Consider the following 25,325-nt stretch of genomic DNA (forward strand, 5'->3'; position numbering starts at 1 on the left):
ATTACAAGCATAGAAACATTTCAGAAAAAATATATAAGTGTGATGCATAGACAAAGATATACAACAGTGCTGTTTGCCAAGACATTCCCATTCTTGATACAGGTGATGTACTGGTCAGATTGAAACTTGATTAAGGGAATCATAAAAATGTTCATCCTGACTTTAGCAGGAGTTTAATACATAATGTGGCAATAGAAAGGTATTGTAACTTATACTTTCACGAATAGAGCATCTCTTTAGTTTGAAAGATCTGGTGCCTAATGCAGAGTATTAGCTAAACAGGTGGTATTAAAGAAATATAGTTACTCAAGATGAATTTTGAGTGGAAAGTTCACACTTATTATTCACTTAACCCATACTTTGACATGAATGGAAACATTCATAACTTCAATTACTTTGGGAAAAATCTAAAGCAAGACTTCAGATTAAAATAACTTTATGTTCTGCCCAAAATTTAAGCTTTGAGGTTCAAAATACTTATTCTCACTGGCATCTGTAGTTCCTGGTGGATATATCTGACTCATGAGAAACAATGGTGGTTTTGTACTGACTGGAAGGAAGTAAAAAGCTGTAGAAATCTTTAGCCCTCCCCTCCCCCGATGAGATTTCTCTAACTCAGTTTTTCAAACCAAGAAGCTTAGATGTCTTGAATACAGTCAGAATTTGGGTGCTTCTCTTTGTTTACCCGGTACTGAAGTAGATGAATAAATTAAGTTTACCCACTGTTAAGAATTTTTAGATGCACTGAATAAGAGACACAGTGTCTCTCAGAGCTCATGCAACAGCAATGCTCCTGTCTGGAAGGCTTTAGAGTATTGTCAGTCAAACTAGAACTTGACTTATTTTTCAAGAATCTGAAGAGGATAAGTTTCCTTTAGTTACTACTTGAATTATCTTTATACCATGTGCTTTACTAAGACAGTCATGGCCCTTTACCTCTTTAAAGGCATTTCCTGATGAAGACAGCATGGTCAAAATATTCCAACCACAAATTTGGACAGAATATTTAACATTCAAAATTAAAATATGGAAAAAGAGCATTAATGTGCCAATGCCAACTGTAATTGTTGCCTCCATATCTCCACCCTCTCTGCACAAAGACTGAAGACCATCCAGTATTCTGACTCTGTCCATATGTACATCTGAAATCCCTTATTCCTAGATCAATGGTCCCCAAACTTTTCAGGATCGCACCCCCTCCTTATCCCTGTCTGCGACCCCTGCCCCTGGGGTGGGAGCAGGGTCGTGCCTTGGGGGTGGGGGATGTGGCATGGGGTAAGATGGCAGAAACTGGGGCTGGGAGTGGAGCTGAAGGTCTGGGTGTGGAGCTGTGGGGGCAGGGTGCTAGGACTGGAGTGGCACTGGCTGGCACTCCTTCTCCACCCCCCTGTGAGGGCTGGCCTGGGCCCCATTATGCCCGCTGGATTTTCCTCTGCATCCCCCAGGGTGGGGGGGGCATGCCACACACAGAGTTTGGGGACCTCTCTCATAAATATTCTCTCCTCCTTTCTGTGCAGAAGTGAAGACCTCAACTTAAATCTTCACCGCCAAATCAACTTTGTCTTACATAAAAGTTTTTTAAAAGGTAGAGAAGTGCTTGTGATTAAAAAAAATTTAGTAGACTATAAGCACAGCTAAACTAATTACAGTAAAAAGCATTGGTAACTAAGTTCTAAGCTTGATTTGTGGAGTGTTCGTTAAGGACTGAAAACATTATGTTCATTCTCAGCCAGCTGAGATCCCTTTCTGGGATGCTGAAAAACTGGCTGGCTGAGAATAAACTTAAGGTTTTAACCCTGCTTAATCACTGTTCCACACAACTTCAGGGTGGGGTCTCTTTGCTTTACTTAAACATCAAGTATCTCTGCCCTCCCCAAAATTGCACCTTTTTGTATTGTTATATACTACATCTAACATAAGGCTAGAGTTGTCTTGTCCCAGTCATCATCCTGCAGCATTTGCAACCTAAATATTTCAGCACTAGGCTGGTGTGCAAATATTAAAAGTGGATAGAAACTCTCCAATGAAATGCAAAAAAAAGTCAGACAGCAAGTGGATTCATAGATTAGATTCTGAGTCCAGAAGGGACCATTGTGATCTAGTCTGACTGCTTGTATAAACTCAGGCCATAGAAGTTTGCCAGGATAATTTGTACATCATCTCTCTTAGCAAAACATTCAATTTTTATTTTAGAACGTAATCCGTGATGGAGAATCCACCATGACCCTTGCTAAAATTTCCAGCGGTTAATTACCCGCACTGTCAAAAATTTATTTCTTTTTACAGTCTGAATTTGTCAGTCTTCACCTTCCAGTCATTGGATTGTGTTATACCTTTCCCAGCTAGACTGAAGAGCCCATTATTAAATATTTGTTTCCCCATGTAGATACTTAAAACTGTAATCAAGTCATGGTTGCAGAAAAGTAAACTTTTTTTAAATATATTTTAGTAATGTAGCGTTGGTAAAACAGTTAAGGAAAACATTTTTGGAGTGCCCTTTTTTTAAAAAGCACGTCTTAGCACACACAAGCCTAAGCTTTTGAGTCCTAGGATGATGATTTATGCTGGAGAGTGCAAAAAGCCATTATAAATCTCTGCAAAATTTATGGTTTTAAGAAATCAAACTTCCCTAGCAAGTCTTAAATTTTAAATGCTAGGTATTGAAATATTGCAGCCCCATGTTTTATAGCCTAGTATTTCCCATGAAGCTGTGCTTATCTTTTCTGCTCAGTTATGCACCGCGACAATAGTAGCTCTTCCCTTCCCAACTTCTCAGTATCCTAATACAGAAGATATGCACACTTCAGGATGATTTTTTCATACTGAAATGTAGCATGGCCTTGGAAAGTGGGTTAGGGTAGAAAGGAATTGTTCACTTGATGTGCGTACATCTCAGTTTGAGACATATGGCCATGCATAGTCTTCTGTTAAAAGAATTGGGTATGGCACTGTGAGGAAGTGAGGGGGAAGGGATTAGGGGTTTTCGTTTAGCAGAGAGTGTTTTTCAGATGAGAATATTGTGTGTTTTTTAGAAGATTTGCTAGAAAACAGTCTTCCAGGGAAGTTGGATCTAGGAAAATAAGCATCTCTGTAGGAGTCTCGGAACAAGCTGACTTATCCAGACAATGATGAACAACAACTTTGTTTCACAAAGAAAGACTAAACAGCTTGAATATTTTTAAAGGAAAATTGTCAGAACAAGGCTAAGCACTAGTTCTTATAGATGCCTGAAGTTTGAACACAAATAGCAGCTGTTTGAGTTAGTTTCCAGAAAAGTGCTTGTTTTTAAAGTCTGAAATGTTATGTTTTCTGTACTCTAAATATCACCTTGATCAATCTGCTTCAAAAAACAAACAAATTTTCTGAGACAAGATGAGAATTTTCAGTCCAAAAAGAGGCTTTTTTGGGGCGGGGAGAGGGCAGTCAAAGTTTAGTAAGCAATGAGAGTCTTAAGGTTGTAAGCGCCAATTCAATCTAAATGATGAATTTTCTACCAGGCAACTCCATTAGGGAACAACTTGTTCAATTTTTTTCAGGATATGCACTATATCAATTACTCGATTTCCTTTTTCTCCAGTTACATAGGAATTGTATATAGTTTCAGGCTGCTTGCAAGCTCTAATGACACTTTCACTCTTAACACATTTCATAGGAAAGCAGGGGCGTTTTAGGTTTAATTTTATCTCGAGGACATTCTGTTTTGTGGTATTAACATGGCAAGCGCTTGAGGTTTGGAGACAGAACCAAGTGGCCTGCTATTTTTGAAAACCCATTTAGTCTTCATGTACAATAATGGATTTATAGTAGCTCAGCTCTCTGAAATCCAGACAAGACTTTTCCTAGTGGTTCACTGCAAAATATTGGCTGTTTTTATAGAGCACTGGCTAATCAGTATTTACTTCACCTCCCTTCCCCCCCATTTTTGTTCTCTGGGTATTCAGAGTTACCTGCCTCAAAACCCTTTATGGTGTAAACTGCACAGCAGAGCAGGACTGTTTAAACACTGCACATTTATGTGCACATGATTCCTGACAGTCTTCACATTATCATTGCATTGAGCTGTTTCCCTAGAAACAGAGCTAATTAATTCCTGTGACGTGACATGAATGTAAACTAATCACCAAAGACTACAAAGAATATTTGGTTTCATAAATAAGATTACAACAAGTCTAGACTTAATCTTGTTCATCTTTCGTGTTAGTATTTAAAGTAATATTCATTGTCTATATCACAGTATTAGAGACTTGAGTCGTTTGACTTTTTGTATACTTTGGCTACAAAATTGCACTTTATAAGAATAAGGCTCATTTAAAAATATATATACACACATGAGGTTGAAGGCAGCAAAAGTGCATGCTCAGGAAAACACACAAGCAAAAGGGTAAAATTTTCAGAGGGCCTTAATCCCATTGACTCAACTGAAATTTGGCTCCATAGTCACTTAGGTACTCTTGAAACACAGTATGTTATCACAATTAACGTGGTTCTATGCTAAGTATACTTGAGTAACTTGTTTAAAGTAACTTAAGTGTTTTATGGATGTGCAGTAAAAATTGCTGTGGTTTAGTTTACATGGGTTGGGAAGGCACTGTTAATGAGGACAAAATGTGGTTCAACCAAGTGGGGATCCTTAATAGAGCTTCAGATGGACCCATAAGATATTTCAGGACCAGTGTAATTTTTTTTTAAGCACTAAAAGGAAAAATATAGTATGCAATCATATAATTAAAGACTGTATCATCATGCATACGCATAAGGGGGAAGAATGAAGGTTGCACAGGTAAACTTAAATCTGGCATTTCTGAGCATTTGAGTGTTTGACTCTGTAACCTTAAAGTTATCAACGTAATTGTATCTGTAATACTTAGAATATTCTGCATGTGTGTTTCAGACAGACATTCATTGTGTCTTTATGCCTTAATTTATATAGACAAATATTGCTGTCTGTTACATATAACACTTATTGCCACAATCTTGATTTTTATTTAACAGTGAACACCTGTTACTCAAAATGAAAAAAACAGATAATTAAAAAAAAACAATTTAAATACTGGGAGTCTTGGCTTTCTGTTATAAAGCAGAAGCTCTCTCACTTTGTGGCTCATGAAAATATTGGTCACAAATCCTGGTAGGGTAGTGGGGTTCTGGTAACTTTTTAATATCCTCATTTTTAAAGGTGCTGTGACTTTTTACCTATTAAGATTTCAAAATGAATGCTATCCTTAGAAACCTGGGAATCCATACATCGTAGCGGTAGATAGTATATATTTCAAGCCCTGGTGGCACGAGATTGGATTCTCAAATTTCAAAGTCCCTTGAAAAGTTAATATAAGCCAGCAGGGAAGAAAACAATTAGCAACTATTCCAGTCATGGATCAGAATTCTTGAACACATAATGTTCAGCGATACAGGCTAGAAAAAGCAAGACTATAGAAAGTATACTCTTGGACAGTCTTCCTAAGGCTTGCTGTATTCTCAAGAATCAGACTTCACATAAGCTTTCAAGTGAGGGCAGGGACTGGACTACTTGAATCATAGGACTGGAGGGGACCTCAAGATCAGAGTAGTAACAAGGAATTTTTGCGCCCGAGGGAAGGGCTGGCTCCAGGCTCTTCAGCAATTCGGTGGCAGGTCCCTCAGTTCCTCTTGGAGGAAATGACCCGCCGCCGAATTGCCGCTGAAGAATGAATGAAGTGGGGGCGGCAATTCAGCGGCAGGTCCTTCCCTTCAAGAGGGACTGAGTGACCTGCCGCCGAATTGCCCCCAATCGCAGTTTTTTTTCCCCTCCTCCACCCTGCTTGGGTGGTAGAGCTGCGCCCCTCCACTTTGCGCACCCAAGGCAAGTGCCTCACTCGCTTGCCCTCATTATGGCACTGCTCGAGATCATATAGATGCTGTTTCTCTAACCATTTGGAAACAAAGTACAGTAGCACTAAATAAAAACTGTAGATAAGTTCTTAGACCTTGTAAACAACATTCATAAGTATATACATAAAACTATTTAAAAATCTTTCAGAAATACTATATTTTCTAAAAGTACTGAACACTTTATAGTTTGTGTCTTTCTGTGTCTGCCATTTCATCAATACTTCCCAGCAGAGATCTAGTTTGAGGCAAAGTAGAACCAAAATAAAAATTATTTTCAGAATTGTAATAAGGACTCTAATTCATTAACAAATAAAATACCTGTCTTTGAAACATTCTGATTTCCACTACCTTCTAAGCCAGTTCTTTTGGTCAGTAGCCCAAGCTCTGACTAGGAAACCCATGTTTTCAGCCAGTGTCTGCCTGTCCTGCTTCAGGGATAGTTACTGCTATTTCACAGTTCTTTTAAGCTTGTTTCTTGCGAGGCATGCATAGGGTATGTCTGCACAGCAAAGAAAAACGTGCAGTGGGCGGGTCCCAGAGCCTGGAAGTCTCTACAGCAATGAAACAGACCCACGGCCCGAGCCCCACAAGCTCGAGTTGCCTGGCATGGGCCAGCCGTGGGTTTTTCTTTGCTATGTTGACATATCGTTGGAGTGCATCTTCAGAACTTTCAACAACATCTTAGAGCTTATATTCATACAGATGAATATATCTAAGCCCAGTGACAGAAAAACCAAGCATAGAGAAGCAGAGAAAAATCCATACTCACACATACTACTTCTAGTTTCAACTTAAGACTTCTTTGTATTTTTTTCTTTAAGAGGAAAATACTGAACTTTCATAGCTCATGTCCCCAGACAGCGCTTGAGCATACTGGGTTGTTTAAGTAAAAAATCTCCTTGCCACTCAGAGTGCTTCCTTTAAATCACAGCCAGACTGCTGAAATTAGTTTGGGAATGTTAACTCCTAGAAACTCCTTTTGATCAGAAAAGACAGACAGTGAGTGATGGCCATATGTTTTCCTCCAATTTATTTGCACAAGAGGCTGTTTGTGTTCCTTGCTATTATGCTAATCATTCCTTTTAATTTGATTTATGATTGTTGCTATTATGGCTTAGTACTATATCTGCAAAGTTCCTTTAGTAGGAACTCAATTTTATCTGCTATGACAAAATTGATTGTATAAAAACTTCAAATATTTGCCTTGCTAATACAAAACAGATTTCAGAGAAATTCCTAGAAATCTGATTCCCTTTAAAAAAAAAAAAAAGCCACTTTATTTGAACTAATGATTTGAAGTTAGAGTTGTTAAAGTCCAGGATTTTGGCAGTATCTGTCGCCATATTCCAGGGTGAACTAGCTTTCAAAAAGAAGCTTGTTTTAACAAAGTTTGTTGTGTTTTAGCGTAGAATAAGTGTTTATACTACATACAAGAGAACTGTTGAACTTCTGTACTAACATGGAGGTCCACACTTCCTTGACTTGTGGTGTGTATAAACTGTCTCCTTAACAGAACGGATTAAAAATGTTTTGTTGTAAATATTTTTGCAATTCAAAGTCATAACATGGATATCGCTAAGCTGTATTAGTGATTATGTCCAGTTCGGCAGTACTGTCTGTCACATGCATCAAACCTTATTGTAAGCCATACCAGCAGGGAGCAGAATTGGGAAGCCCTAAGATAAAAAAATCCTTACTGAGACTCAACAATACAGGTTGTATGTACAACAGAGCAAATGTCTCTAATATGAAAACTACACCAGACATCATTCTAAATGGAAAAATGTTTAACTGTTTTCTTGAAACGATTTGCTTTCTGTTGTGTGTTGGGATACTGAAAAATACCTTCAGCTTCCTTGACATCTGTTTAGAGCTGCATATTCTGAAACTTTCATTGTAACTTTGATCTCTTCCCATTTATCTCTATTTTTAATACATTGAAGTATCCTATGGAAATGAGAGTGGTCATTTTTCAATATAACCGTGGTTTCTTTTCTTTTGTAACTGTGGTTTTTTTTCCTGTCCATGAAACTCTAGCTTACTGTGAGGGGCAAACAATGGTATCTAGAACTTTCCCGCCCCTCCATCTCATTCAGGCTATTAGGAAAACCAAACAACTGCTTAATATCCCCTTGCCCCCTTTTCCCAACCCCAGTTTTTTCCTCATGGTTGCTTTAAACTAGGTTTCCATCAGAATTCAGTTTTGATAAATACTCTGAAAAGGTTTTTAAATTGGGAATCTGTTTAACTCCTTTTTGAGTTCCTGAAGAAGGGAAACTTAGTTTAGCAATATAGACTTTTTCCAGAATTCTAATTTAGAAAGGAGAAGCTGTATCTTTTTCTGGTGCATTGTGTGGTATATATTTGGTGCTCTGCGGTCAGAGTCCTCAGCAGCGTTGCACCTTTGTTCAGGGAAGAATTTTAATCTTTCTCTTGGTGCATATTCCTTTTGCAGGGTGAACTCTGGAGTATCTCAAATCCTGGATTGTACAACTTCAAACATAAATAGTATTAGACCTACTGAATTGATTTCCCCCTACCCAGACTTGATTTATTTGTAGATCTCATTGAGACTTCAAGATCAAACCAATTCTGAAGGTTACATACTGTGATTTAACTTACTTTATGTAAGGCTATATGAGATTCCAGTCAGTTGTGTTTCTCCCCCATCATAATTTATTGTACTTGACAAATTTTGATTTTCAAGAGACTATATTTTAAGGGTTTACCATTAAGACTGAGCTTGTAGACTTAACTCTAGTTGACTTTTCAGCCCTTATTTTGCATTAAACACTAGAGTTTTTTTGAGTGGGATTTCTCCCATTAAAAAGGAAATTAGACAATTGCCAGTGAACTGGTAAATTCCTTGATCTGAAACTGAATGAGCTGGATCCCAGCTGCCTCAATGAGCAGTTTATTACAGAGCCAACTTCTTCATAGCACCCCAGTATTCTGAACCATTATAGCTTTGGAGTAGCCATTAAGGAGATAGTAAAGTTTGTTTGTGCACTTGTATACTCAAAGTTATGTAGTCAGACAAAGTATTTTAGGTTTAGATTTTTAAGTGTCTTGACAGTTTCAATAATGCATTGGCTGCAAACATCAGATTTCTAAAAACAGATTTGTTAAAAGCACAACACCAAAACGTTGAACTTGTATTAGATCTAAATATTTTATGACCTGATACTTTCTCCACCCGTCAGTTGCTGAGAATTGAGTTCTGTTGACCCAAGCAGAAGTGCTAGCTCCTTTGCCTCTGTAGTTGCAGATAAATATTCTAATAATTTCATGATCTCAAAAATAGTAAATTTTAACTTAAATTCTGTTCAAAATGAGAAAAAAAACACTATTTTCCAAGTAAAGAACCAAATTTATATTGGCGGGATAAATGTTCTCAACTTCCGGGAGGGTATTAAGAGCATAGAACAACTAAAACACAGTGTGCTTTTGAACAGATTTCCCTGTTTATATTCATGTAAAATAGTGGAGCGGGGGGGAAGGGGAGAGAAATACTTATGTTTAAATCCATTTGCAAAGGAGCGCTAGGGACCTGATATATAAAATGTGTTTATCTAACAGGGTTACCCAGTATACCCCTTACCAACCTGAGGTTTCCCAGGGTAGATTGGAGAGCCTGTTAAATTACCAGACTATGGTGTGTGACATCACAGGAATGGATGTGGCCAATGCGTCTTTACTGGATGAGGGGACTGCTGCAGCAGAGGCTATGCAACTATGTCACAGGTAACACATGCAAATGGATGGCTAATTTAGACTCAAGAAAGAATTATGAAGTGTTTTGCTTTAGTTGCTTATGTGGGACTGAATGGTTCAGTGGACTAAAAATGACACTGTACCTCACAGTGAATCAGTCTTCTGCAGTGCTAGTCTGGTATTTTCCACAAACACAAAATTAACTGTATACAATACTTTGTATTTATGAATTAGATTTCTCAGAACATTCTCGGTGTGAAGTATGTATTATAATAAAAAGCAATTGTTCTGTTCTGTTCTTGAGTTTGTTTGTTCCCTGATCCACTTAACCCTTTTTCCCTTCTTTTAAAACAGGCACAACAAGAGGAGAAAGTTCTATGTTGATGTCCGATGCCATCCTCAAACGATAGCAGTAGTCCAAACTAGAGCAAAGTAATTCTAATCTCCATCTTGCTTAATAAGTAGCACAAGCAGGCACATGAAATATTTTACCATCACACCTCTTATTCTATACTGACCAAATATTGAATATTACCAGTACAACACTGATTATGTTGATAAATAGGTGTGCTTTGGGAAATGTCAGAGAACCTGCAGTAGCTAGTTTGGGGACTGACTTTGGCTATACTGCAAGTACTTCATGTTACTGAGGATTTCCCCTAGGATAATTCATGCAAACCTTGTAACTCATCTTTCATCCATATCCAGTTCAGCCACTGAACTGGATCTGATTAGATCCATTTCCCATAACTGGTACCTAAAGTTCTACCTTGTTTAGCTACAGCTAAACATCTTGCTGTTTCAATATTGCATTAGTCTATGTAAAGCAAATACAGTAATTTTGTATCATGCAATCTTGTTTGTAACTAATCTTCCAAATAAACAGACGTGAGCTAATTCACAATTTTTAAAATGCAACTAAACCTATAGAAACAAGAACATATTTCTCCTGTCTGCATTGTTAACAAACCTGCATTGTTAACAAACCTCAGTGCGCATCTGAGCATTGAACTCCATATGAACATTCTCTTACCTAGCAAATGATGCATTACTTTGAAGGAAATCAGTAAGGTTTAGTGAAACAAACTCTTAATAAATTCATAGTTGCATACAAAAATCCTATATTAAGAGAATGTAAATAGAGGTTGCAAAGCCAAGCCTTCCAAAGTTAGGAAATGCAAAATATAAGTTAATTCTGCTCCCTTCTGCATATGCAATATGATGATCTTTACTTTCATGATCACATGCTATTTTTGTGGCACAATAACTTTCACCACCATAGATGCTCACACTTCCTTAACTGTATAGCAGTTCATGAAGGAAGCATGTTCAATCAGCTATACTTTAAGAAAAATATTCCCTAAATCAGTGAAGAAGTCAAATCTGTTAAATGTTATCCCCAAGTATGAAATGGCTTCAATAACTTTTGCGTTCCATCTCTTGCTTTGCAGTTACAGTTGTGTTGTCATTGAGCTGAAATTGCCCCATGAGATGGATTTCAGTGGTAAAGATGTCAGTGGAGTGCTATTTCAGTACCCAGATACCGAGGGGAAGGTGGAAGACTTCACTGAACTAGTTGAAAGAGCCCACCAAAATGGGGTAAGATTAAGTACTATCACTGTTGTCCGGGGGAAGGAGGGGGGACCACACGGGACTAGATCGGACGTTTAACTCAGCTATAACTGTAGGCATTGTAATTATCTTTATAGATGATGTACAGAGCAAAGACTACTTTTAGGCTTCAGTTTCACATGAATGCTATAAAACTGTCTGAAGTAGAATCTTGATTCCCCAAATTGATACTAACAACTCTATGCTCTTACGTTTTCAGACTCTTGTCTGCTGTGCTACTGACCTCTTGGCTCTGTGTATTTTGAGGCCTCCAGGAGAGTTTGGGGTGGATGTTGCTCTGGGTAACTCCCAGAGGTTTGGGGTACCACTCTGTTATGGGGGACCACATGCTGCCTTCTTTGCTGTCAAAGAAAACCTGGTGAGAATGATGCCTGGGAGAATGGTTGGAGTTACAAGGTAAAGTTGGGACATTTCTTTAATTTCTCATCTGGAAATGTCTGATATGGCCCCCCAAATCATAGTATCTAAGCACCTCGTAATCTTTAATAAACTTATCCTCACAACAGCTCTTTCAGGTAGAGAAAATACAATTATCTTCATTTTATATATGGTGAGCTGTGACACAGACTAAGTGACATGTCCAAGGTCACACTTCCTGGATCCCAATAGGTCTCACAGCTCTATAGCAGAACTAAACCTGGGTCCCCTAGTCCAGTGTCCTAACTATTCCACTATCCTTCTCATAAATTAGGAGAATGAAGCATGGTTGAAATAGTGTATTCCATCACTATAACTGTCAGTTAAAAATTTTACATATTGGAACAAAAACCCTACACATGCTTCTGAAACAATATAACTTCTGAAATTAATAGGTTTTGTACTTAGCACTAGCATGTTATGAACATTTTTTTTCTTTCTTACATTGCTTCTCACATTTATCCCAAAGAACAATATGCTTGGTGTGACTGTGCACTCGCTTCTCGTGAGCGCCTCCTATTGGGCCGTGTGCAATCCTGCACTCCTTCCTTTTCCTGCATCCCGTCACCCTCATCAGGCAGGTCTTCAGTGGCTCAGCCCTTTGGCCAAGTCTCACACAAACACATGAAGGAACTCCTTCCAGGGTAACAAAGGTCCAACAAGGACTATTGCTCTTCCCATGTTGGTGTCTGCAGTCCTGTCTCTGGGCTAGCTTTAAGTCCATCCCTGCCCTGTTATAGAGCAGTGCCCCACAGCTTCATCACTGGAGACTTTGTTCTCAGAGGTTTTCACTGACCCAGCTGTCCAGCCGGGTCACCTCTCACATTCAGTCCCCTCCCAGGGGAGTAACAAAAGTTCAACAAATGGTTGGCCCTTTCTAGCGTCTTCAGCCCCATCCTTGAGCCCTTTAAATTCTAGCCCCTTTCTTGGGCTTCTAAACAACACTTGTCCCCCCCTTTGGGGATTTGGCCACTCTGCCAATGCCAGGGAGGGGGTAACCTGGGCCCACCCACTAATCTGGATCCTGACTCAGGGACCCTACAAATAGCAGCCACATGCTGCTTTGTTTAATAATTGATGCTGCTATTCCCTAGGCCACTTTCCGCATAGCCCCTTCCACTTCACCCTTACCTCAGGGCTGAAATTCTTCCTCACAGAATGGCAGTGTCACCAGAACCCGTCTTCTGGTTCACTCTTGAACTCCATCAAGGAGCATACCGTGCAGCTCTGGTCACTGTCACTCAATGATCTACTCGGGCCCTGCAGCTCTTTTTAACTGAGCGTGCTGGGCTTTGATTGGCTGCTTCCTTGCAGACTTTCTAGGCAGGCCAGGAGGACAGACCTTTACTGCTCCCTTTTCTGGGGTGGGTTGTAGGACTGCAGAGCCTCCAGCAGGGGGTCTCAAAGGGCCTAGTACATCCTGTCACATTTGGCATTAGGCTTCAGAATCAGGAATCAAGCTTGTGGCATATCCTAGCATGCTTATTTGTTCATTTTATTTACTAAAGTTATGTGCTATTATAGTACTTTAGGGCATGCCTTACATTTTAAGTGCGTTCTCATCTCACACAGTGTCACCAGAACATTTTGGGAGAAAAGAGTTAAAATGTAAAGCTATGGTCAGAACTACAATATTTCCCAAAGGCAATTTATGCTATGACCTTCAAATTGTTTTTTGTTGTGTTTGTGGAGGCCTTTTTAATTGATGAAGGAACTAAGCTGTATAGTTGGAAACCCTAGGACACTGCTGGATTCAGTTGTCTTTATCTTGGACACCATATACAGCAGCTGAGCAAATATTGTTTATGAATAGTTTAGTTTACCAAGTGCCCTGAAGTCTTAGAAATGTCTGTTCTGAAACATTTCATTTTCTACAAGATTGTTGCTCTCAAATTTTCCTCTCTGGTTCTGAAAGTCTTTAAATTTTAGAAATTCTTTAAGAAATTAACTGAGCTGCACAGATTGATGGATTTGTATGAACACTTAACATTGTCTTGTGCTAGTATCAATGGATTACTCAACTAATATTACACGTATTAAACAATACTTTTTTAAGGTAGCAGGTATTACATATGCAGAGGGTCCTTCTTTCTTGCAGTATCTGAACTCTGCCCCTGGGAGTGTTCAATTTACAATCTGTGGAAAATTTTTGTAGCCCTTGATAAACACCAGTGCTTTCATAAAACTACAAAAACAGTAAAATGGTGTGGTGGGTGTGTTTTTTTTTTTTTAATACAGTTCAGGATTAGGGAAAACTGGCTAGATTCTCTAAACTTCCCCTAAAGGCAGGGGCACTTGACAGATGTGATTTGGATAAATATAGATGTTTTGGATCTTTCAGAACCTTCTACTGAGTATTGCTCAAAAAAGTCTCCCAGTCCAGGGTATCTGTCATTTGAGGGATAGTGAGAAGGAAGTGGACAGGTCTGGTTCCCTTTAGTGTTATCTTAAGAGTGTGTGTGTGTGTGTTTTCTGAACATGAACATCTGTTCAGGGATAGGCTAAGGTTTGGGTCACTTTTTACTTTACTCAGAATGGTTATCTGTCAAAGTTCTTCATCCTAAAAGAATTCCACCAGTTAGCTTCAACTTAGCAAACTAAGCATAGCAGTTCAGTTAATGCAGAGCCTGTATCAACGTAAACTAACAAAAGAAATACTTTCTTTTATGGTCCAGAGATGCAAATGGAAAGGAAGTATATCGGCTTGCATTGCAAACTCGAGAGCAGCATATTAGAAGGGACAAGGCGACCAGCAACATCTGTACAGCACAGGTGACCTCTATGTCAAAAATCTGTGTGTGTGTGAGAATTTTCAATCCTGTGAAACTTGGAATTTTTGCTTGGGAAAAAGGATCATCTGAATGACCTTTTTTCATTCAAAAAGTTAGTCTTGCAGCCACTTGTCAGAAGTGCCCAGGAATAAAGTAATAACTTTTTGCATGAGATTTTGAGAACTTCTTTGGTACTTTTTGCATCTGTGATTATGACAAACATCTTTATAATTAGATGTATTCAAAAAACTTTTGGTCCCTGTGCAGCCTGTATTCATCCTCTTAATGTGTTTTGCCACAATTTCTCTTTGTAGATTAATACTAGATATTGAGAGTTTTAAATCTTTAGCACTCATGAGAGATGTTGTGGTAGAAAGCAGTTAATTCTCTTGAGCACAGACCTTAAACAGTTATTCTGTTGAAAGTTATATTTAGGGTTTTGTGAGATTCAAAACAGAAACTCAAGCATTCTGCCCAGGATACAGAGACTATTGAAAGATGTGTGATGTATAAGGGGATATTTAATTTTATCTACCATCTAGTGGTCTGAGATGGTTCTGCCTCCAGATCAACTACAGTGGTGAGGTTGACATTAGAATGAGGGCCTCAATGAGCACATGAGAAACAATCCACTGTGTGTTCTCTGATTAGTAATATAATAAACTTTATTAACGAAACAAACCATCACAAATACTGTAATGTAGCAAAGGAGACAGAGCCAATACAGAATGTCCAGCACTTGCATTACTCACATCATACCTTATGAGGAACCCCGAAATAGGTGATGTGATCCACATATTGGAATACACGTACCTGATGACCATGTATCCCACTTTCCACAGGGTGGGTATCATCTTTTAAAAGGAGTTACACTAATGCCCACATTCCCTATGCATATATAGTAATGGTTTTAGCCTCTTTTCCTTATATGTACTTCCACACAGGGCCATCCCTAGCCATTTGGGTGCCCTACGCAGCCCAACCCCAGGGTGTGGGTGGCAGGAGCTGTGGGGAGCACTTTTGGGAGCCCCACAGGCTCAGAGTGGCCTGGGGGATTAGCAGGAGGCCGGGAGCAGCCCGCTCCGCTTCCCTCGCCCCGGCCCCAGACGTATTGCTTGGGGGCAGCAGCAGGAAGCAGAACAGCCCGGCCCCAGCCAGCTCCGCTCCACCAGCTCCCAGCCACAGCACTCCACTTCCTGCCGCCGGTGAATCCGGGGTCGGAGGTGGGGAACATTTCCCTAACCACCCCCAGCAACACGGCTGGGGCAAGGGAAGCAGAGTGGGCTGGGGCCACGTTGCTCCGCTTCCCACCACCGGCGAGTGTGGGTGGCATCCTTTCCCCAAGCTCCTCTTGCAGTGGGCGCAGCCCGTGGGTGGGCCAGCCAGGAGATATTCGTGGCAGCACTAGCCCGACAGCACATAGCTGCCTAGGGCACCATGAAATTTGGGGCAATTTGGTGCCCCAAATTTCATGGTGCCCTACGCAGCTGCGTATGCCTAAGGACAGCCCTGCTTCCACACTTCAATAATTTTGGGGTCCCTAATTTTGATAAGTCAATTTGCCATTTACGTTAGACTCATAAGCATTTGTCAATTAGTTGCCCTGGTATATCTGTGGTTCGTGCACGTATTCAGTTAAGCTCAGCATCTTTTGAACTTTTCCCTAAAATTCCAAAAGTATGTTCTTGTGGTCCCATACTATGCTTTTTCCCAGCATGCAGCACTTTTGTTTTCAGGCATATTTATCTTGTGACTTATTCCTTATTCCCAAACATTCATGTCAAGCTAGGTCTTGGTTATACTAACCTACTTGTCATACAGGCCAAAGGCCTTATAGGCCCATGCATTACAGCCTTCTAATACCTATGTCTTTATGTATATATTAGAGAGAGAAGGTGGATGAGGTAATTTTTTTTTTTTAATTGGACCCACATCTGTTGGAGAGAGACAAGCTCAAAAGTTTCTCTCCAACAGAAGTTGGTCCAATAAAAGATATTACCTCACACACCTTATCTCTCTCCGATGTGCTGGCACTGACATGGCTATAACAACACTATTTACCTACACTGAGTGTACGCCACCGGGGTCATTATAATAATATTTAGTGTTTTGTATATAAAGGTATTAAGTAAGCCCAACAGTACCACTATGATGTACGTATGCAAGTATTATCATTTTGGTTTTAGATTGGGAAACTGGGGAACGGAGGTTTGACTTGCTAGCCATTAATAGAGCCAAGACACAAATCCTGGTCTCCCAACTACCAATATTGTGCTTTAGTAACTATACCATGTTGTGTCTCAAATAGAAATCTACAGGGAGTTTTAGCAATATCTGCAGAACTTTTATACATATAGCTGGCTACAAAGATTAAGCTTACAGTTCACAGGTGTGGGTTTTTTTTTTTAGTCACTGAACCACTTAAACACCAAAGGATCTTGAATTCATGAACAATGTTACTATTTAAAATTTTTGTAAATGCATAATTTAGCAAGAAAAAGATATGTAGCTTTCCTATCTCTGAACTTTGTAGATTACCTAGAACTAAGTGTTTACCTTTTATTGATAGCTTTTTTTTTTTTTTTTAATATTGTGGTTATATAGTTGACTTGGGACACTAAAGAAGCTGGTTATACTAAACTGCCAGCAATCAACCTTATGTGATTGTTCCTAAAATATGTTTGGACCTTTTTAGGCTCTTCTGGCTAACATGGCTGCCATGTATGGAGTCTATCATGGTTCGAATGGATTAAAGCACATTGCAAGAAGGGTGCACAATGCCACTCTAATCTTAGCTGAAGGTGAGTATTTAGCAATTATAAAGGGGTAGATCTTACATTTTCACACCTCTTAAACACTGACCTTCCATTTTTTTTGCCCATTGATGGTTTTAAAAGTAGCAGAAGAAATCCAAAATTTCTGCATCGAGTGTACGCCACTAGGGTCAGTATAATAATATTTAATGTTTTGTATATAAAGGTATTAACTAAGCCCAACAGTACCACTATGATGTACATATGCAAGTATTATCATTTTGGTTTTAGATTGGGAAACTGAGGAACAGAGGTTTGACTTGCTAGCCATTAATAGAGCCAAGACTCAAATCCTGGTCTCCCAACTACCAATATTGTGCTTTAGTAACTATACCATGCTGTCTCTCAAATAGAGATCTACAGGGAGTTTTGGCAATATCTGCTGAACTTCTTCAAAATCTGTAGAACTGTTTGAAAGGCTTATGCTTTACCTGCCCATTCTATTAATCGATACTGGATGAGAAGACTCAGAGGTCACTAAAATATAGTTTAAATTTACAGATTAAATAGATTAGATTAGCCAAAGTGAAGGCTGTTCAATTTAATCAAATTGATGTAGAACACCGCACTGCTATAAACACCGAAATCCCAAAACGTATTGGCTGACTGCATTCTGAACATGACTTGTACTCTGATTATTAAGAACAGGGAACTTCTTGATTGTTCAAATGAAAAAGACATTGAAATATTTGAATCTAATTCAAAAATCTGCAGGTCTGTTTCTGTAGGATGTCTGTCTGCATTTAGGAGATAACTGCAGCACAGCTGGCTGGCTATATTGGCCGTCTATGTCTGGTGCAACTATTGCTATTGATGCAGGCATTTAGGAGGTCATAACTGACCCTTCTGTAACTGGTGTTGGCAGAAGATTTCAACTCGTAATAAGAGCAATGCACCCTATGAATTGACCACAGTTGTCAAATTGCCCCAGATGGCCCAGCTGTCTCTCTAATGCTGGAGGGCTCAGCTCACTCTCTCCCAACAAGGTTCTGCTTGACTGGCCTTGCTCTCTGTAGACACTTGCGATCTCAGAAAGTGAATGCTAGCTCCTCCTATTAGCAATCAATAGGTTGTAAATTGTTTCTGCTGCTCTTGTATATGGGACAGCTTCACCTGTGCTGGACCAGTAGGAGTATTAGGGTAGGCTGCCCATTAACATTCTTACCACCATGTGGTCTAGAGCTGTTCTGATGAAATTTAGATAATCCTGTGGTAAAGATGATGACCACTAGTGCTGCTAATACACAAAGAGCTGTGCTGGTGCTAGAGCAAGAATGTAAAATCCTCTGTACTTGTAGCCCATCCCTACTCTTAAGATTTGTGCGATCACAGGGAAGGTCTAAGCTTTTGGAATTCTCCTGTTCCAAGCCAAACTCCAGGAATACTTGCATCTTTATATTTGTGTAAAGATTTGTCTAAATTTTTTTTTTAATATATTGACAGTGGGGGAGAAAATACAAAGATCTATCACTGTTATATTGAATTTAAAAATGTCTTATTCAGCACAGTTCTCTTGGCATCTATGTACATTATAAAGAAAGCTCAGACATAAAATATTACATGCAGAATTGCACTTTGGTAGAAATACTGCTAGATTTTACTGTCCCATGCATTCAGTGTAATGCCTCTTGTTAAAATAGTACTTGCATAAGAGGCAGATGCGGAGGGTGGGGACAAGGAACCAATGAAGCATGGAATAGATGGAATTAACTTATTTCCTTAGGTCTTAAGCGAGCAGGTCACACATTGCAGCATGACCTGTTCTTTGATACCTTGAAGATCCAGTGTGGATGTGCAGTCAAGGAGGTCTTTGACAGGGCAGGGCAGCGGCAGATAAACTTTCGGATTTATAGTGATGGCACAGTAAGTCACAGAACCTTTCACAAATCTTACAGCATGGTTTTCGTGCATTGAGAGTTTATGGTCATTAAGTAGTATGGTGGCTATGAAGAAAGGAAAAAGCTTTTTTAAAGAAGTCTTTCTAGTAAGCTCAGATATGTTACTCCACAATTTTTTCCGTAAAATACTTCAAAACGGGATATAAAAACATGGAATTGCTTGGCAGCATATGGAATATTAATGAATTTTTCCAAAATTGCTGTCTTTTGCTTTGTCTTTCTAATACTGTTTTTTTTCCCAGCAGTGGTGGGAACTTGCTATACTCATTGAGGACTTCATGGAGAGACCCTTAAAACTTGTACTATATAAATAAGTTCCAAACTTCAGCTGTTTTTGTTGTAGCCATATTTAAAGATAACTATAAACAGAAGTTGATTGCAAATCATTCAACTTGCTCAGTAGGAACATAGAGCCTAATGAAGCCATGTCCCCTTTGCGACATGTAAAATACATAAGAACTACATAGCCATAAGAGAATTAAATATGTAATCCAATTATTTTTAAATTCAGGATAGCAATCTCAAACCCTGAAACCGTAAAGTGAACCTGGCATGGTTTAGGAAGAAAAGAGAATATAAAAAGCAAGAAATAATACGAATATAACTTAATTATATTGTCATTTTATTTGTAAATGAAATATTAATGGTTCAGTTACATAAAATGGAATGAAGATCGTATATTGTGATGTGCAAAAACACAACACATGTAATGTAATCCCTGGTTTTGGGAACTATGAGTAACTGCTGCTGCTACTCCACCCCTCTTCTTCCCCCCCCCCCCTTTAGATTGGAGTGTCACTTGATGAAACTGTAACTGAGAGAGACCTGGATGACTTGTTGTGGATTTTTGGGTGTGAATCTTCATCTGTAAGTACAATATAGATAATCTAGAAATATTTAGAAGTGTTACTGCACATAAAACCTAGTCACTCAGTTCTTTGGACTTCCTCATTCCTCCTGTGAACTCTGCTAGTTTGGTTTAGATACTCTGGGGCAGGGACTGTCTGTATTTTGTATGTTGTACAGGATTGAACATACTGTAAGTGCACAATTAAATGGTAATTTCAGATTTCTCTTTTACTGAAGAGATCAGGATGAGGGTTACCGAGTAATGCCATGCTCTGGGAGTATGCCGCTTAATCCCCTTGTTTAACCTGGACATCCTGTGTTTCGGGGCACTACTTATTTTTGGGATTGCAACCTCAGGGTTGGCAGTGCTCCCTCAGTGGCCTGCAGGAAGTATGTCACACTGACACCACGCATAATTAGCAATAGTGCCACTCTAGTGTGAATTAGTGAGGCTTCTGTTACTTCTGGCATTTATATAAAATAAAAAAAATTGTTATGGATTCTTTACAGCTATGTATGTTGATAAAAGTATGTGTTTCAAAGAACCTGTCAATATTGGTAATAAGATGGCAGTGTATTTCAGCTAACTCTGATAACTGCATAACTTGTTGAGAGAAGAAATTTAATTATTTTTCTGTGAAGATGTCTTATTTAATCACTTCATATTTCTCTACTGTCAAAGGAATTGGTTGCTGAGAGTATGGGAGAAGAAACAAGGGGCATTCTGAGTACTGCATTTAAGAGGACTTCCAAATTCTTGACACATCAAGTATTCGACAGGTTTGTGACGTTTATTCCCACTGCAGATTTTAAGTTTGTATAGAGATTTGACACGTTTCCTGCCCCCCCCGACCCTTCCCTCTTTTGTACTCTGAGAAGGTTGTACTGAAGACTGTCACCGTATAGCATCCATTTACTTATATTCCAGTGTTCATCCTGAGATAGCACTTCAGTACCAAACATCTATTTGTAGTCACTTGTATCTTCCTCCAATTTTTTTGGTAGGGTTGTGCAAACCCTTCTTGCTCTGGTCTGAACCAAGCCAAGCAGTATATTTTTGTCCTTTTGTGCTATGCATGTGTTCGTACCCGCTTGGTTTCCATAGATGTTTGTGTCCATCTTGTGTTTGTTTACCAAATTAGCACACTTCTTATTTTCATATTTAATTATTCCTGGGGGAATTCTGCACCACTGTGCAATACAGAATTTTGCAGAAATTAATGTTGTACGGACAGAATTTCCTTTTTCCACAACAGAAATGGGATGAAGTGCTGCTGGCTGCCACTAAGGGCTCCTGGACCTGGCAGAGCCCAGCTCGCAAATAGAAGACAAGGCCAGGGGGAGGGGGGAAGGGGGAAGGGAACTGGAGGGTTCCCAGCGCACCCTGAAGGAAGGAGGTGGTGACGTGCAGGAAATTCTGTGCAAGCCTGGGACCGAGCATCAGGCTGTTTCTCCCTCTGGATCCCGGGCTCTAGGAGGGTAGGGTATGTGAGTATCTGGGCTGGGGAGGTCCTTGCAGATGGTCTCTGGGGGAGAGGTGATCTGAGTGGCTAGGCTCGGGCGGGGGGGGGGCGAGGTGTGTTAGTGTCTGACCCCCTGGATGGGCTCTGGGAGGGAGGGGGCAGAGAAGCAGGAACTGGGTTGTGGTAGGGGTTTCTTTAACTGGGGGAATTTTTGTGTGGCTCTGTATTGTTACAGCCCTACTTGCTGATGGGCATTTTGAAATAAATTACCAAAATAATTGAAGCTGGCATGATTATATAGTGTTGTTTTGACAAATAAAATTTGCAGAATTTTGCAAAATTTTAAAATATTGTGTACAGATTTTTTTTTGGTGCATAATTTCCCCAGTAATATTTGAAGACTTAGTCTTGTTAGAAGATTTGAACAGTTTTATTCTATATTGGTGATGGTATATTTCTGACCTAATGGCAGTAAGGGAGATGTATTAAATACTTTTAATCAGAACTAAATATTCTGGTTTGACTGACTAGCCGGGAAATACTGGTGTATTAGGTACTTGTCTGCATATCTTGTTTATGAAAGACTAAAATTAAATACAAAAAGTAAATGGCTCTTATCCATTGTGAATTCTTAGTCAGTTCCTATGGTGGAGCACTTCTTTATGGGTCATCCAGCTTGTGTAGTTAAACTGCTTGCCCTAATGCCACATTTTGTTTCCCTCCAGCTATCACTCTGAAACGAATATTGTCCGGTATATGAAAAGATTAGAAAACAAAGATATTTCCCTTGTTCACAGCATGATTCCTTTGGTATGTATTTTCTTAAAAAATAAATAAAATCAGGTGATTAGTCTCTGTCTCTCTCTCTGGGAATAGTGACTGAATACATTCTTATTATTTTTTAGGGATCCTGCACAATGAAGCTTAATAGTTCATCTGAACTTACAGTAAGTTCATCTGACAGAATTATTCCTTGTTTAAGACCAGTCCAGAGTAAACTGCCTAGTCAGTCAAACAGACACAGTACATGTAGACACTGAATTTTATTGTCTTAAACGACCTAAACTTTAATGTTTTAGGGTGGGATTTTCAATTGGAGCAGAGTTGAGCCAACACTGAGGGGTTTTTTTTTGTTTTTGTTTTTTTAAATTCCATTCCAAATCTATAAGAAAGTAATTTTGTTTGGGCGGGGGTAAGATAAAGATGACAACTTTTGTCTTGTTTAAATTAGCATGTAGAAATATGTTCTTCTTACTGACTTTTGTCTGGGATTTTTAAAGATGCTTAAGAGTTAGATATCCAACTCCTATTGAATTTCCATAGCATTTGGACACCTAATGCCTCTTGAAAATCCTACCCTAAAATGTTATGAATGATGTTAATAACATGGGTGTGATGAAAGGAATAGATTTTTTTAGCTCTCTGAAGGGTCTGTCTCTACTGTTTGTATAGTGCCCAGCACAATGGGATCTTGATCCTGTAATGAAAGCACTCAATAATAATTAATAAAAATAATGCAAATATCCTATTGTTACCTGGTCACCATATGACAGGATAGTCTCCTTTCAGTTCCATTTCTGAAACCAGTCAATGAAACCAGCCAGAGACTCCAGCTGGTAGGAGCAGCTGCAGCCAAAGCAGGGAACTTCAGGCATTCAGAGAATTTTCTACAGTTTTGACTGGACTTTCTCTGCCTTGTGTTGATTGGCTGTTTGTTCCAACCCTCTTCCTCCCCCTCCCTCAGTCTCTTTACCTTGGCTTCCCTCCACACTTTCTCCTCTTACCCTCTTCTCCCTGCTTTGCCCCATCCCTCCTTCTTCCATTTAGCTTATCCCTCCTAATTAACCCTCCCTCCCGCCCCCAATAAATTGTGGAACTAACATGACAGTTGTTTGTCGCATAGCTCACTCTGTTGCATCCCTTTTCCCCACCCCGTTTGTTTGGATTATAAGCTCTTTGGGGCGAAGACTGTTGGCTACTTGTTCGTGTAGTGCCTAGCACAATGGAGCCCCATACATTGCTTGCCTGTAGAATTCTGGGAGTAAAACACCATCAGCACCACCTAATCAGAGTTTAGAGGCTCAAATTAACAGCAGAAGATTATTACTCAGAGACCCAGGTATCTCTGGTCTTCTCCCTCATCATGAACCCTTTTCACTCCAGACACATTGTTTACAAACTCAATCTCTTGTTACAGCTCATTCTTTTTCTTTTTTTTCCCCTTTAGCCTATCACATGGAAAGAATTTGCTAATATCCATCCCTTTGTGCCTCTAGACCAGGCTCAAGGGTACCAGCAACTTTTCAGGGAGCTCGAGAGGGATCTGTGTGAGATCACAGGCTATGACAAAATCTCCTTCCAACCAAACAGGTGGGGGCTCTTTCACTAGACATCCACTTCCTGACGTGGCTTAACAAAAAATTAATCTCTGCTTCTAGAAAATGGTTTGCTGTCAAAGGATTGGAGGCAGGAGTGCTCCCAGACATCTTTGACATGGTACACACCGTCCATCCCTGTGGAGCCATCTTTGCTTCAGCCACTGGCCCTAGCATCTCCCCTGCTAAGTCTGTGTCATGCTCTGCTTCCGTCTTTCAGCTGGGCCCACCCAGGCACTGTGTCACTCTGCATTCCTGAGAGGGTGAAAAGCTGCTGGAAATGGGGTGAGGTCAGGCAGGCTCCTGAAGAGAGCCCTGGTGAAGGAGCCAGCCCCATGGCAGCATCAAGGAGAAGCACTAGTCGCTCAGGTATGGCCCCACTGCACCTCCATCATGACAGGGACTGTTGGGACAACCTGAGCGGTGCTGCAGCCCCTATGCACCAGTTCATAATCTCACTCACTCAGTTTTGTACCCCCTTCGCCCCATCATGATGGAAGGCCAGTTGGGGCCAAACCTGAGTGGGCGGGGAATCGCCAGGGCTGCTGCTCCTCACCGCTGCCAACGATATGTACTGTGAGTATACACAGTGGGCTGTGGGCATCCCTCATTGGAGGGGATCTAAGGGTTAGCTTCTTCCACAGCTATACTGCCTGAATGCAAGACTCAGGCACTGAGGCTTGAGTGAGGCAATAGTATGAGAGAATCTTAATCTGGCAATGTTTTCTTCTACATGTTTGAGGGTCAGGATGAGTGCCAGACCAATCTTGCCCTTTCCTCACCCCTTTCAAGTTCACTTTGATGTTTGGAGTCTCTTCTTTGTTTTTAATGCTCTTCTCTTCATTTTCGAGGTAGAGCTTGTCATATGGATGAGGCAGCCTTTGGCTAGACAAGTGCTGCTTCAGACAGAGAAATCTGCGGGGATGGTGGTGCTTGGGAGAGACTCTTATCATACAGGGCTAAGCAAATCTCATTGTCCCCTTTTCAAATGGGCAAGGGTGGTTTGCCAAATCTCATATTTGAGGGGTTGGTGAGCCATTTAATCTGCCCTGCTGGCAATAACTAGAGGTGAGCACAGGGATGATTGTGTTGCTTTGGTGGAATGAGAGCAGGGGAGCACAGTGACAGGTGTGTGCTGATCGCTCCAGGTGTACTATCCTACCCCTTTCCTGAACCTCTTTGGATTTCTTTGGGGAAAACTTGGGGTGCTTTATCCTGTTTTCCCTCAGCCCCATGATCACTGTTGCTCTTTGAAGCAGCCATGTTCTCAGGCAAATACTGCCTCCGTGCTGCTGCTATCATTTTCTGATAGCACTAATGGGAGGAAGGCTCTTTACTGATTCTAGAAAGTGTATATAGAGAGAGACTTAGATTGGGGCCCTCAAATGATCTAAAATAAACTAAGACAAAGGTTGACCTGTCACTCAAACTGGCCCTCTCATCTTAAAGGTAAGGAATGTCACACACACCTGAATACTTTGTTCATTGAAATAATGGGATAACTTCAGGCATACACACAAGGATG

The 25,325-nt window shown here is 40.0% G+C and overlaps 1 protein-coding gene across 2 annotated transcripts in view; it reads left to right on the forward strand.

The window, feature by feature from the left end:
• Window positions 1–25,325, forward strand: part of GLDC (glycine decarboxylase) — a 58,578-nt gene that overhangs the window by 11,708 nt on the left and 21,545 nt on the right. For both annotated transcript variants that reach the window (XM_045020476.1, XM_045020477.1), the window contains 12 exons: window positions 9,448–9,612; window positions 9,937–10,014; window positions 11,034–11,181; window positions 11,414–11,610; window positions 14,307–14,403; window positions 17,098–17,203; window positions 18,939–19,078; window positions 19,900–19,980; window positions 20,645–20,742; window positions 22,151–22,235; window positions 22,331–22,372; window positions 23,653–23,795. In XM_045020476.1, the coding sequence (XP_044876411.1) occupies window positions 9,448–9,612; window positions 9,937–10,014; window positions 11,034–11,181; window positions 11,414–11,610; window positions 14,307–14,403; window positions 17,098–17,203; window positions 18,939–19,078; window positions 19,900–19,980; window positions 20,645–20,742; window positions 22,151–22,235; window positions 22,331–22,372; window positions 23,653–23,795 (1,380 nt within the window). The remainder of the gene's footprint in view (window positions 1–9,447; window positions 9,613–9,936; window positions 10,015–11,033; window positions 11,182–11,413; window positions 11,611–14,306; window positions 14,404–17,097; window positions 17,204–18,938; window positions 19,079–19,899; window positions 19,981–20,644; window positions 20,743–22,150; window positions 22,236–22,330; window positions 22,373–23,652; window positions 23,796–25,325) is intronic.

Source organism: Mauremys mutica, chromosome 6 (genome assembly GCF_020497125.1).
Source record: "Mauremys mutica isolate MM-2020 ecotype Southern chromosome 6, ASM2049712v1, whole genome shotgun sequence".
In the NCBI taxonomy this organism is placed as follows: Eukaryota; Metazoa; Chordata; order Testudines; family Geoemydidae; genus Mauremys; species Mauremys mutica.